The 14,225-nt window shown below is 40.3% G+C and overlaps 1 protein-coding gene across 2 annotated transcripts in view; it reads left to right on the top strand.

The window, feature by feature from the left end:
• Window positions 1–13,474, top strand: part of GUCY1A1 (guanylate cyclase 1 soluble subunit alpha 1) — a 108,291-nt gene extending 94,817 nt beyond the window's left edge. The window contains exons 7-8 of one of the 2 annotated variants that reach the window (XM_044300186.1): window positions 5,265–5,419; window positions 9,972–13,474. In XM_044300186.1, the coding sequence (XP_044156121.1) occupies window positions 5,265–5,419; window positions 9,972–10,155 (339 nt within the window). In that variant the 3' untranslated portion in view covers window positions 10,156–13,474. The remainder of the gene's footprint in view (window positions 1–5,264; window positions 5,420–9,971) is intronic. The other variant, XM_044300188.1, reaches the window with a different exon arrangement.
• The last annotated feature ends 751 nt before the right edge of the window (window positions 13,475–14,225 follow it).

Below are 14,225 nucleotides of genomic sequence, written 5' to 3'. Positions count from 1 at the left end.
GATAATCTTTTGGTGTAATACATCCCTTAGAAAACAATGGGACATATTTATTAATAGGGATTAAAATGTTGAGAACATAAAATTAGACCTGTCAGACAGAATATGGGCCAAATTGGGCCAAGTTTATCACAGTGTATACTGTAGTGTACAGTGTGTGATAGTTTTGATACAAGTTGGCATATTACACACTTTTTTACTTCCAAAAAATTGGTTGTTTTGGAAGTTTTTATTTATTTATTTATTTTTACAGTGTTCACCTGAGGGGTTAGGTCATGTGACATTTTTATAGAGAAGATTGTTATGGACGTCACAATACCTAATATGTATACATTTTCTTATTTAAGTTTTACACAATAATACCATATTTGAAACAAAAAAAGTTTTAGTGTCTCCATAGTCTAATAGCCATAGCTTTTTATATTTTTTAACTGATTGTCTTAGGTAGGGTCTAATTTTTTGAGAGATGAGGTGACGGTTTAATTGGTACTATATTTGGGGGCATAAGCCTTTTTGGTCGCTTGGTGTTGCAATTTTTGTGATGTAAGGTGAGAAAAAATTGCTTTTTTTGACACATAGTTTTTTTCTTTTTATGGTGTTTATCGGACAGGATGGATCATGTGATATATTTATAGAGCTGGTTGTTACGGATGTGGCAATACCTAATATGTATACTTTTATTTATTTATTTCACTTTAACACAATAATAGCATATTTGAAACAAAAAAAATTATGTTTTAGTGTCTCCATTTTCTGAGAGCCATATTTTTTTTTATTTTTTTTACGATTTTCTTATGTAGGGGCTAGAGTTGAGCGAACCCGAACTTTAGGTTTTTCGGCACCCGGACCCGAACCCGAACATTTACATAGAAGTTCGGTGTTCGGTGCTTTCTTGGCGCTTTTTGAAAGGCTGCACAGCAGCCAATCAACAAGTGTCATACTACCTGCCCCAAAAGGCCATCACAGCCATGCCTACTGTTGGCATGGCTGTGATTGGCCAACTGCACCATGTGACCCAGCCTCTATTTAAGCTGGAGTCACGTAGCGCCGCCCGTCACTCTGCTCGGATTAGTGTAGGGAGAGGCTGCAGCTGCTGTGAGGGAGAGATCAGGGAGAAATCTTATCAAAAACTGCTTTTTTTACTCAGCGATCTACAAATGTGTTTTGTGGGTGCAGTGCAGAATTTTTTTAAGTCTGCCCTGAGCCAACTACTGCTGAAAACGAACTTTTTTTACTTCAGTTTGTCAATATCAATACATAATCAGCAGCCATTTTATGCAACGATAGTGCACCAGCATAGGCTATCTGCATGTCTGCAAGTCCAGAAATACATCTTTTTGCTTATTGGGGTAAAAAAAACCTTTTATATACTGCACATCTGGGATAAGACGTGCATAAGTGACTGTCACATTTAGGCCAGAAATACATCTTTTTGGTTACTGGGGTAAAAAAAAAAACTCTAATATATACTGCACTTTTGGGATTAGACGTGCATAGGTGACTGTCACATTTAGGCCAGAAATACGGCTTTTTGGTTGCTGGGGTAAAAAAAAAACTCTAATATATACTGCACTTTTGGGATTAGACGTGCATAGGTGACTGTCACATTTAGGCCAGAAATACGGCTTTTTGGTTGCTGGGGTGAAAAAACCCTCTGATATACTGCACATCTGGGATAAGACTTGCATAAGTGAGTGTCGCATTTAGGTCAGAAATACATCTTTGTGCTTACTGGGGTGAAAAAACCCTCTAATATACTGCACATCTGGGATTAGACGTGTATAAATGAGTGTCACATTTAGGCTAGAAATACGGCTTTTTGGTTACTGGGGTGAAAAAACCCTATAATATACTGCACATCTGGGATTAGACGTGCATAAGTGACTGTCACATTTAGGCCAGAAATACGGCTTTTTGGTTACTGGGGTGAAAAAAACTCTGATATACTGCACATCTGGATAAGACGTGAATAAGTGACTGTCACATTTAGGCCAGAAATACATATTTTTGCTTGCTTACGCTTTGAGAGAAAGCGTAAATTCCCACCTAGCCACCCTCGATCCCTGGCCCTGAATGCCAGAAGTTCTAAACTACTGGCCTTTGAAATGCTGTCATTCAGGCTGGTGGAGACGGACAGCTTCAAACAGCTCATGTCGCTTGCTGTCCCACAGTACGTCGTTCCCAGCCGCCACTACTTCTCCAGGAGAGCCGTGTCCTCCCTGCACAACCAAGTATCAGATAAAATCACGTGTGCACTGCGCAACGCCATCTGTGGCAAGGTCCACCTAACCACAGATACGTGGACGAGTAAGCACAGCCAGGAACGCTATATCTCCCTAACTGCACACTGGGTAAATGTAGTGGCGGCTGGGCCCCAGGCGGAGAGCTGTTTGGCGCACGTCCTTCCGCTGACAAGGATTGCAGGGCATCATTCTTTGCCTCCTGTTGCCTCCTCTTCCTACTCGGCTTCCTCCTCCTCTTCTATCACCTCCTCATCCGTTCAGCGACAGACCTTCACCACCAACTTCAGCACAGCCAGGGGTAAACATCAGCAGGCCGTTCCGAAACTGATGTGTTTGGGGGACAGGCCCCACACCGCGCAGGAGTTGTGGCGGGGTATAGAACAACAGACCGACGAGTGGTTGCTGCCAGTGAGCCTCAAGCCCGGCCTGGTGGTGTGCGATAATGGGTGAAATCTCGTTGCAGCTCTGGGACTAGCCGGTTTGACGCACATCCCTTGCCTGGCGCATGTGCTGAATTTGGTGGTGTAGAAATCCTTTCACAACTACACCGACATGTCATAGCTGCTGCGTAAAGTGCGGGCTGTCTGTGTGCGCTTCCGGCGTTCTCATACTGCCACCTCTCGGCTGTCTGCTCTACAGCGTAACTTCGGCCTTCCCGCTCACCGCCTCATATGCGACGTGCCCACCAGGTGGAACTCCACCTTGCACATGCTGGAGAGACTGTGCGAGCAGCAGCAGGCCTTAGTGGAGTTTCAGCTGCAGCACGCACGGGTGAGTCGCACTGCGGAACAGCACCACTTCACCACCAATGACTAGGCCTCCATGTGAGACCTGTGTGCCCTGTTGCGCTGTTTCGAGTACTCCACCAACATGGCCAGTGGCGATGACGCCGTTATCAGCGTTACAATACCACTTCTATGTCTCCTTGAGAAAACACCTAGGGCGATGATGGAAGAGGATGTGGCCCAGGACGAGGAGGAGGAAGAGGGGTCATCTCTAACACTTTCAGGCCAGTCTTTTAGAAGTGGCTCAGAAAGAGGATAGACAATATGCCTCCCACAGAGGACAGCTTCTCCTTACCTCTGGGCAGCCTGGCACACATGAGCGACTACATGCAGCAGTGCCTGCGCAACTACAGCAGAGTTGCCCACATTTTAACGTGTGCTGACTACTGGGTGGCCACCCTGCTGGATCCCTGTTACAAAGACAATGTGCCGTCCTTAATTCCCTCACTGGAGCGTGAACGGAAGATGCGCGACTACAGGCACATGCTGGTAGACGCGCTCCTGAGAGCATTCCCGATTGACGCCGGGGGACAAGTGGAAGTACAAGGCAAAGGCAGGGGAGGAGGAAGAGGTCGCCAACGCAGCTGTGTCAGCGCCAGCACTTCAGAAGGCAGGATTAGCATGGCTGACATGTGGAAAACTTTGTCACCTCGCCGCAACAACTGGCCCCAACTGCTGATATGGAGTGTGTTAGCAGGAGGCAGCATTTGAACAACATGGTGGAACAGTACCTGTGCACACGACTACACGTACTGACTGATGCTTCTGCCCCATTCAACTTCTGGGTCTCCAAATTGTCCACATGGCCAGAGCTTTCCCTGTATGCCTTGGAGGTGCTGGCCTGTCCTGCAGCCAGTGTACTCTCTGAACGTGTGTTTAGCACGGCAGGAGGCGTCATTGCAGACACACGCAGCCGCCTGTCCACAGCCAACGTGGACAAGCTCACGTTCATTAAAATTAATCAGGCTTAGATCCCTCAGGACTTGTCTGTACCTTGTGCAGAATAGACAGTTCTAACAGCCTCAACCATCCATCCTTGTACTCAAGTGCACTTATTCCTTTTTTTTTTTTTATATATATGTCCCAATATTTTGGGGGATACCCCTATGTAAAAATTCAAAATAACACACATCTGTGTTGGCTACCTATTCCTCCTTCGCCGCCGCTTCCACCTAGACCGCCACATGAGCCTAAACGGCCACATCCACCCATTCACCGCCTCCTCAACCTCTTCCTCCTACATCATTCCTAATTTTAATTTTTTTTAAGGTCTTTTATGCTTTTTTAATTCATTTCCCTATCCACATTTGTTTGCAGAGCATTTGCCATGCTCTTAAGCACATTTTGCTGCCTTTTGCCGCCCTCTAGCTCTTTCCATGACATTTTAACAGCCATTTTAGTGCTCAAAAGCTCGGGTCCCCATTGACTTCATTTTTTTTATGGTGTTTATCAGACGGGATGGATCATGTGATATATATATATAGAGAGAGAGAGCAGGAGGCACAAATGAAGGCAGCGCTGGAAAGGGGGGGGAACGACCAGCATAGAGGGGGCACAGTCAGAACATAAGGGGCACGGCCAGGACAGAAGGGGCACGGCCGGCACAGAAGGGGCACGGCGATTGGGGCACAAATCAGCAGATGCCTGATTTCAGGCTCTGATCTGCAGAGTGCAGATCAGAGCCTGAAACCGGCATTTTTACACTGCCTCGACCCGATTGGTTAGTCTGCATAGACTTACCAATTGGAGCGATCGCCGACAAGGGACCACTTTGATTGGTCCCTTGTCGGCATTACTGGACTGTACGCTGTCCGTGACGGCAGCAGTTCAGGGGCAGAAGCTTTAATCCAAGCGCTTTGCAGAGCTTGGATTAAAGAGCTACCATGACGTTTATATACATGCTATCTGCACGGGGTATGTGGAAATAGCACGTAAATAGCCGTATGGCAATCGTAAAGGGGTTAATAAATGTGGCTTATTTTATGAATCCTCTTAACCATGCTCCCATTTTCTAGACACTTTCAAAACTGTCTAGTGAGGCACAAAAACTTCTAAAACACATAATAAATAAAGCGCACATCATATGTGCCAGTTTTTGTTGCAATTTAAGCCAAAAGTCTTGTGCATTTTAGATTGGTAAATCTGCCCAAGTGTCTCTGATATTTTCTGCTTTGTTAATACAAAATGCTTATAGCTGTAATGACTATCAGTAGTTTTGTCTTTCTTTTTTCTCTTATAGATGCGCATAGGTCTGCACTCTGGTTCAGTTTTTGCTGGTGTTGTAGGTGTAAGAATGCCACGTTACTGCCTTTTTGGAAATAATGTTACACTTGCCAATAAGTTTGAATCTTGCAGTATACCAAGAAAGATAAATATCAGCCCTACAACATATAGGTAAACTTTTTGTTTGTATTTTAATCTGTAACAATATATAGAGGCAGAGCTCTCACTGGGCTTGCTGTACTAAGTGGGCTTCTGAATAAGTGGGGTTTAAGACCCGAGTTTAAGACCCGGCGGTCATGATACACATTGGCACCAATGACAAAGGGGGAGATGGAAGGTCCTTAAAAATGATTTTAGGGAACTAGGAGAGAAGCTCAAGTCCATGACCTCCAAGATAGTGTTTTCAGAAATACTTCCAGTGCCACGAGCGCCACCAGAGAGACAACAGGAGCTTAGGGAGTTAAATAAGTGGCTCAGAAGCTGGTGCAGGAAGGGTTTGGGTTCATGGAGAACTGGGCCGACTTCTCAGTCGGTTACTGGCTGTACAGTAGCGACATGCTCCACCTTAATGGGGAGGGTGCAACTGCCCTGGGCGAAAAAAACTAGGAGCTTTTAAACTAGGATCTGGGGGAGGGTGGAGGATCATACTAATAAGGGGGTCGAAAGTGTAGATAGAGAGTGGGATATAGTAGGGGACAGTGGGGATTAAGTGGGTGCTGTGGTTAGTGAGGAAAGTAGGGAGAAGACTGGGCAGAACTATACACCGATGAAATATAGAAATGCTGGTAACAAGAACCTGTTACATACAAACATCAACCAAGGTAACCCAAAAATCCCAGATATTCACTTTACAAGTAATAGTAATTTTAAAATGTATTTTCACAAATGCCAGAAGTCTAGCTAGCAAAATGGTGAAGCTGGAGTCTATGTTACATAGATGTAGTTGGTGTGGCTGAGACATGGTTGGACTCTTCGCATGACTGGGCTGTAAATATTGACTGTTTTACACTATTTAGGAAAAACCGGGTCAATAGAAAAGGTGGTGGCGTCTGCCTGTATGTGAGGAGTGATCTGATGACAAGTGTGAAATAGGCAATTATGGGTGAGGATGTTAAACCCTTATGGGTGGAATTTCAAAGGGATATAAACACATAAAAAATAATACTTGGTGCAAGCTATAGACCCCCTAACATCACAAAGGAGATAAAAACGCAACTGTATAACCAAATAGAGCGGGCTGCACAGGCTGGCACAGTGGTCAAAATGGGAGATTTTGACTTCCCAGACATTGACTGCGGTCATGATCCTGCCTCAACCGCAAAGGGGAGAAAATTCCTCTACTTGCTGCAGGACCACTTTATGGGCCAGTTTGTAGGCAACACTAGGGGCAATGCTCTGTTGGATCTGGCAATTTCTAATGACGCACAGCTTGTTGGAAATGTTACTGTTCGAGAAACACTAGGTAATAGTGACCACAATATAATTATATTCCCCTAAACTATAAGAAGGAAACTGTCAGGCAGAGCAAAGACTGAATTTTAAAAAGGCTAATTTCCCTGGGTTGAAGGCAGCATTTCAGGGCATAGACTGGGAGCAGCTACTGTTACACAATAATATTGAGGATAAATGGGAGAGCTTTAAATTCATATTGAGCAATTGCAGTAAAATTTTTATTCCTTTAGGTATCAAATATAAACTGCTAAAATTAAACCCACTCACTGCTTACAGCTACTAAAAAAAGGACATTTAAAAATACAAATCTGAGGGGTCAGCTGTAGCGTTTGAAGTTTAAAAAGGGCTTAATAAAATCTGTAAAAAGGAGATAAAATTAGCAAAAATACAAAACGAACAGCAGGTGGCAAAAGAGATCAAAACAAATCCCCAAAAATTATTTTAATATATAAATGCTAAAAAAACAATGTCTGAGCAGGTAGGTTCCCTAAATAATGGTAAAGGGGGGTTAGTCACTGAAGACAAGTAAAGGGAAGAGTTACTAAATGGGTTTTATAGCTCTGTATATACAAAAGAAGAGAAAGGAGCGGTGTGGTGCTGGGGCTGTTAGTACATCCAGTAATATACTCAATTGGCTAACTGTAGATATGGTCCAAGATAAGTTAAATTAGGTAAATGTGAACAAGGTAATTATAGAACAGTTAGTTTAACTTCTGTTGTGGTAAAATGTTTGAAGGACTGTTAAGGGACTATATACAGGAGTATGTGACTGTAATATTATAAGTGATAACCAACATGGGTTTACCAAGGACAGAAATTGTCAGACTAACCTGATTTGTTTTTATGAGGAGGTGAGTAGTAGCCTGGACAGAGGGACGGCTGTGGATGTAGTGTTTTGGATTTTGCAAAGGCTTTTGATACTGTCCCTCATAGACGTTTAATAGGTAAAGTAAGGTCTATAGGCTTGGAAAGTATAGTTTGTAATTGGAGTAAAAACTGGCTGAAGGACCATGTCCAGAGAGTTGTGGTCAATGATTCCTATTCAGAATGTTATAAGTGGTGTACCCCAAGGTTCATTGCTAGGTCCTCTATTATTTTATTTATTTATTAATGATCTTAAGGACAGGATTAATAACACCATTTCTATTTTTGCAGATGACACTAAGCTGTGTAGTACTGTACAGTCTATGGAAGATGTCCATAAACTGAAAACTGACTTGAACACTCTGAGTGATTGGGCATCAACTTGCAAATGAGGTTCAATGTGGATAACTGTAAAGTTATGCATCTTGGTAGTAATAATCTCTGTGCTCCGTATGTCCTTGGTGATGTAACACTGGGGGAGTCACTTATAGAGAAGGATGTGGGTGTTCTTGTAGATCATAGATTGAATAACAGCATAAAATGTCAATCAGCTGATATTGTCATGCATTAAACGAGGCATGGACTTGCGGGGCAGGGATGTGATATTACCACTTTACAAAGCGTTGGTGCGGCCTTATTTGGAATATGCAGTTTAGTTCTGGGCACCAGTCCATAAAAAGGACGCTCTGCAGCTGGAAAAAATACAGAGGAGACAGAGTAAACTGATAAGGGGCATGGAGGGTCTTAGTTATAAAGGAAGATTAAAATAATTGAATTTTTTTAGTCTTGAGAAGAGATGTCTAAGGGGGGACAGGATTACCTGTACAAATATATAAATGGGCCATACAAAAAATACGGTGAAAAACTGTTTCATGTAAAATGCCCTCAAAAGACAAAGAGGCACTGCCTCCGACTGGAGAAGAAAACGTTCAGTCTCCAGAAGCGTCAAAGCTTCTTTACGGTAAGAACTGTGAATCTGTGGAATAGACTTCCTCAGGACGTGGTCACAGCAGGAACCGTGGACAGTTTTAAAAAGGGTTTAGATAAATTCTTTAAAGTAAACAACATTAATTCTTATGAAAATGTGTAGAAATCTGAGTCTCACTTCCTTCTGGGATTCGCGTCCCCACCTATCCCTTGGTTGAACTTGATGGAGTTATGTCTTTTTTCAACCGTATTAACTATGTAACTATAAGCTAAACTTGATGGTTAACACAGTAAGTAAATAATGGCAAGGAAAAGATAACTTAATTTTTCAATGGATTTCAATGGCTTTTGTCACGAGATAACCAAGATAACACTGTGACACTGTGTTATCAGAGTCGAGTTTATCTACATCTGTACTTTAAAATTCCTGGGACCTAATAGTAGCAATGTGATCACATAGTCTGGGTTGTTGGATAGTCCTTTAGGCAGGGGCAGACTAGGAACTTAAAGTGGCCCTGCAAAAAATACTAAAAGTGGCCCCATTTTGTACTTGGGCCCAAATTCATGGAAGGCAGGGGCAACACAAGTAGAGGGGACAGCAATACCATATTGTGGAACATTATTCCACCCCAACAGAGCAAAATACCACAGCCCATCATAAAATACTGCCAGCAGCACAAAATACATCCCCAAAAACTTCTACTGGCCACCCGTGAGGAAGGCACAGGCAGCTCCCTGGACATCAGCCCACTGGGAAATTTTCCTGTAAGGTCTATGACCAATCCGCCCCTGCCTTTAGAAAGAAAGGCCTTAATCATATTCTATAACCTTTATATTTTTTAATGAAGTAATTTCCTTATTGATCCCACACAAACTGGACAACATCACAATAGAATCTGTTGTCCAATGACAAGAACAAAACAAGTAAGGGATTTGCCTGCCTCTGGAAAGGACCCGTAGTAAGATGGGGATATCAGGAACTCCATCCTCACTCCTGTACCCTCACATTCTCCATTTTGTAAATTGAAAAGAATACTGTATGATTAGGAATTCTTGGAGGTTACAAGAAAAGATTACTCTAACAACAGGGGTGTAAGTATAATTCATAAGGCCCCATAGCAAAAGAAGATGTAGTTCCCACCACCTATTGTAAGAGAGTGAAATAGCAGAATAAGTAGCAGTAATCAAAAGTATGCATAATAGTACCATACATCAGAAAATCTACATTATAGCATAAAGCTATCATATTGTTATTACCTATGTACGTGATTGCGCTCCCTTCACCTCTGGATCCCATAGCAAGTGTTATGGCTATAGTTTCACCTATGCCTGCCAATATGAAATTTGTCCCTGAGATGTAATCAAGGAGAGCACACTGCTTTGCAAACACTAACATTATGTACTAGTCACTGGTGAACATTATAGTATTTATATGATATGCATACTATTTTGTGATTCTTATTATTAAATATTCTTCCAGCTTGCTTAAAGATTTTAAAGGATTTCAATTTATACCTCGATCAAGAGAAGATCTTCCACCAAACTTTCCAGCTGAAATTCCAGGAATCTGTTATTTTCTTGAGGCTTTAGATCAAGATATGTTGACCAAGACTTGGTACCAGACAAAGCCGGCAGAGGATTTATATTTCAGCAAAACTAAATAGACCAATTTTATCTATTCTTGTTGTGTATATTGTGTATCAGACTTTCTTTACATGACATTGTCTTCCTTTAAAATGACATTCTTAAGTACCATCTCCATTCCAGCGTGCTTGTAAATCACAATATTGCTTAGTTGCACACAGAAATGGGCTCTAGAGATCAGATATGGAAGCTGCCTCCTCTAAGCTAGATATTATTATTAAAATTAGAAGTATTTATTCATGTTCAATAAGGTTATATGTCGGGTAGATATTGGTTGTTGGTGGTGTATTTGCATTATGTTTATGTTAATTTTCAAAATGTGATTTTGGCAAAACAAAATGTTTTCACTGTTGAAACTAATATTATAAAAAAATATGTTTAACAATGTTACATATTTAAAGTTTGAGAACAAAGCCCTATCCAATCCAGATTTTTAAGTTATGTAACATCGTTTTCATTTTCTTTAAATTCACAGTATTAAAAAGTTAGCAGGTCTAAAATCTAAGTAAAACTCTATTGATATGAACTAATTATTATTATATATTTTTTTTTTTTTGCTCTATTGATTCATATAAAGACAAAGAGATAATCAACAAACTATTGTCATAGTTATCATATCACTGAGATCTTTCACTTTACAAAAATAGAAAATATGAACCTACAAAGAAACATTAGTCCTTTCAGTGTACAAACTACAGGCATGATGAATTTATAGTATATAAAGTTCAGTACAAAAAACAAAGCTGACGTCTACCCAGTGAGAAAAAAAGAGAAACTAAAACAAATCTCTTATTTTGTATGGAATATGTTACAGGGGTTGTCCGGATTCAGACCTGAACCCCGACACAACCCTATCTGCACTCATTCACCATGAATGAGTGGAACATCTGAGATTTTTATACTTTGATGCTCCCCCTTGCCCTGCGCTGCATTGTGCTGGACAAGGGCTGTTTGTTCCTATTTGGACACTGATAGCTGGGGCTTCCGCCAAGCAGTGGTCTCAATGACTTCACCGACTCTGATGGGTGGTCTTTAGCATTGCCCTAGCCTGTAAACACCTAAAGACCGTCCATTAGTGCCGGTGACGTCACTGGGCTCACTGCTAGACTAGGCATTGCAGGGAAAGGTGAAGCATCAGAGCGTTAAAAGTCCCCATGCTCCACTCATTTATGGTAAATGAGTTTAGATCGAGTTGTTCCCCCATGGACAATGTAATCTAGGCAAGACAGTATATTTTATTGAGTGTACACATTTTATATTCCAAAACACAAAAATCTTAATGTAAGCCCACTATTTTTCTTACTATCCTTGGAACTGTCCATTTATCTTGATACCTGCTATGATCTGTTTAACTTTTAATATCCACTGTAACCCCGCATACATACAAGGTTATGTACAATATTCTTAGCATTTTCCTATATTTTAGAAATCACACCAATTTGAATTGTTGAATGTTTAGCTTTATATTGTTTCTTTATATTGATTTTTTTTATTACATTGTTCTATCTGTACATTCTAAGCATATGAAATGCTTCCTTCTGTGTAATCAGTTTCAGTTATACACTCTTAATGGAAAATATATATATTTAGGTTGCCAAAAAAGAGGCAAAGTTAGTAAGAAATCAATTCAAACGTATCTCTAAATCCCAATTTAAATTTAAACTAAGGTTATGTTGTTATTTATCAGTTTTTCTACATTTAATTCATCTGGTGCTAGTCATATACAATATAAATAAACCCTTCAGTTTACAGTTAAGAACATTTAGGCATCCAATATAACTGTCTCTCCCAACCCCTCCATAAACATGCATGCGTGTGTCCTGAGGAGGGAGAGCCATGCCAAACACCTCTGGCAGTAGGTTATCTCTTTGAGAACAAAATAATCCTTTAGCCCGATCCTTCTCTTTCCTGATCCCTGCTTCCTGGGGAGAGTCCGGGGAGCCCCATCCTTAGTAGATGATTGGCTGGTCCCACCAAAATCATTAGTTGTGGCTGATATACATCTAATGTGTATGGTTAACTTTACAACTGCAAGATTATTTAAAAGCCTTAGTCCTTTGCACCCTACCTTAGATAAACAGTATCTAATCTGTATAAAATGTTGAATACTTTTGTAAATACTTTTTACGTTATATATTATATACTGGTACACAGTCACAGGCTGTATTATAGTCTAAAGTTACATTCATTATTGTGTGCCAGGACGCATCCATTTGGCTCAGTTTCATCAGACAGACACCAAAACGTGTCCGTCTTCAAAGCGGAATGGAGACTCAACTGATGAAAACTGATGCATTCTGAGCGGATCCTTTTCCACTTAGAATGCAAAATGATCTGTTTGGACCGCTTGTGAGAGCCCTGAACAGATCTCACAAATGGAAAGCCAAAACACGAGTGTTAAAGTAGACTTAGCTAAACTTTGTAGGGAAGGAGCACATTTAGTTTCAGATAACTATATGGTGTGTCTGGTGTACAGATACCACTTCTCAGAATGCAAACCCCCCAGAACTAGCTTTGTACAGCATTGAATAATCAAGGAATATCAGACTATTTAAGCTCTGAAGTCTGCAGAATTGTGGATGTAGCTCTGGACTATAATATAGGTTGTAACTGTACTGTAAACATGAAAAGTACCTTATTTTATGATACACTATACTCTTATGTTTAAATAATAAGGTGATAGATTTTGGGTGTTTGTTGAAAATTACCCTATTAAAGCTGGTCTTCATTTGTTAGTGTAATATATTTTTGTGATCTTATATCTATTTATAATATTTGACACTTCTATATATACAAATAAATACATGTTTACCTGCATGCTATAAAGAAAGTATATTTTAAAAATAGTAATTTATAAATGTTAAGCTTTGTTGAATATTATTATCTATATGTAGTCAGTGTCAGAGATTATGCATATAGAAATTTAACAAAGTCTTCCTGCTGGTTTTGCCAAAAACTGATAAAATAAGCAGCTTCCAAAAATAATTTGTATTTATGTTACTGTGTTGATTCTTCAGTTTGTAGAGGTATTTAATTGGAAAGTCTTTCAGAAACAGCAAGTGATTATGTAATTATGTTGATATCTCTTATTATATGGTATAATGTTGCAGTACAGGCAATTCTGCATAACATGTATGTCACCAAGAACTTGTCAGCTATAATATCACCGCTAGAATGTGTTTCTACTTTTGTTCCCTAGAATGTACTTGTTACGAGACAAGCATAGGCTTACTGGATGTGAACATCAAGCAATATGTGCTTTGTAGGTTTATGAAGCTCAATTTTGAAATTCATATTATAAAGTGTAAATGTCCTAGCAATAAATGTTTTTTTATTCTATTTCATAGCTTGTTTTATTCGTTTTTATTTTGTCTTAAGTAGCAGTTGCCATGTTTACATATTTTTATTAGTAGTATTAGTGATATAAAAATATAAAAAATCTCTTATTGTACAAATGCTACTTAAAGTGACTGCCCAATCATGATCTCAAAAATGTTATGTACATCAAGCAGAGCTGTGACCTGTGACTACACTGCTTGAGGTAGTCTGATACACATACTCTGTCTCATTATTAGGTCAGGCTGCCCCCCCCCCCCCCTTTGCAAATGTGCCTCCATAAACTGGCTGCTGTGTGTAAACACAAGTCTGTCACAGGATCATCAGGAAGCCGCTGCTTGGAGAGCTGATTTCCATGACAGCAAGGTCAGAATGATGATAAAGTACAGATTACTAAACCAGTGAGAAAACATGTCAAACAACTGCTGAGACAAATAACTTTAGTAATGGTTCACCCCTTTAAGTAACAAACTTGTTTAGAGGCCTACTGTACCAGAGGAAATTTACTGAAAGCCGTTTAGATTACACATTTTGACCCCCATTATATTTACATCTAAGAAGCTGTAGGAGAGCTCATTTTTGGGGAAGTGATCAGTTGTTTTTATTAATGCCATTTTGAGGTTTGTAAGATTTTTTGATCACTTAAAAAAAAAAAAATTGAATTGGCCATTTTGATTTCTTTTTTTTCATTACGCTGTTTTAATATACCAAACAGTTTCACACAGCAGACACCCGAGGCTAATGTCCACGACTG

This window comes from Bufo gargarizans, chromosome 1 (assembly GCF_014858855.1).
Source record: "Bufo gargarizans isolate SCDJY-AF-19 chromosome 1, ASM1485885v1, whole genome shotgun sequence".
NCBI classification, from domain to species: domain Eukaryota; kingdom Metazoa; phylum Chordata; class Amphibia; order Anura; family Bufonidae; genus Bufo; species Bufo gargarizans.
This window is presented reverse-complemented; position numbering and strand designations above follow the sequence as displayed.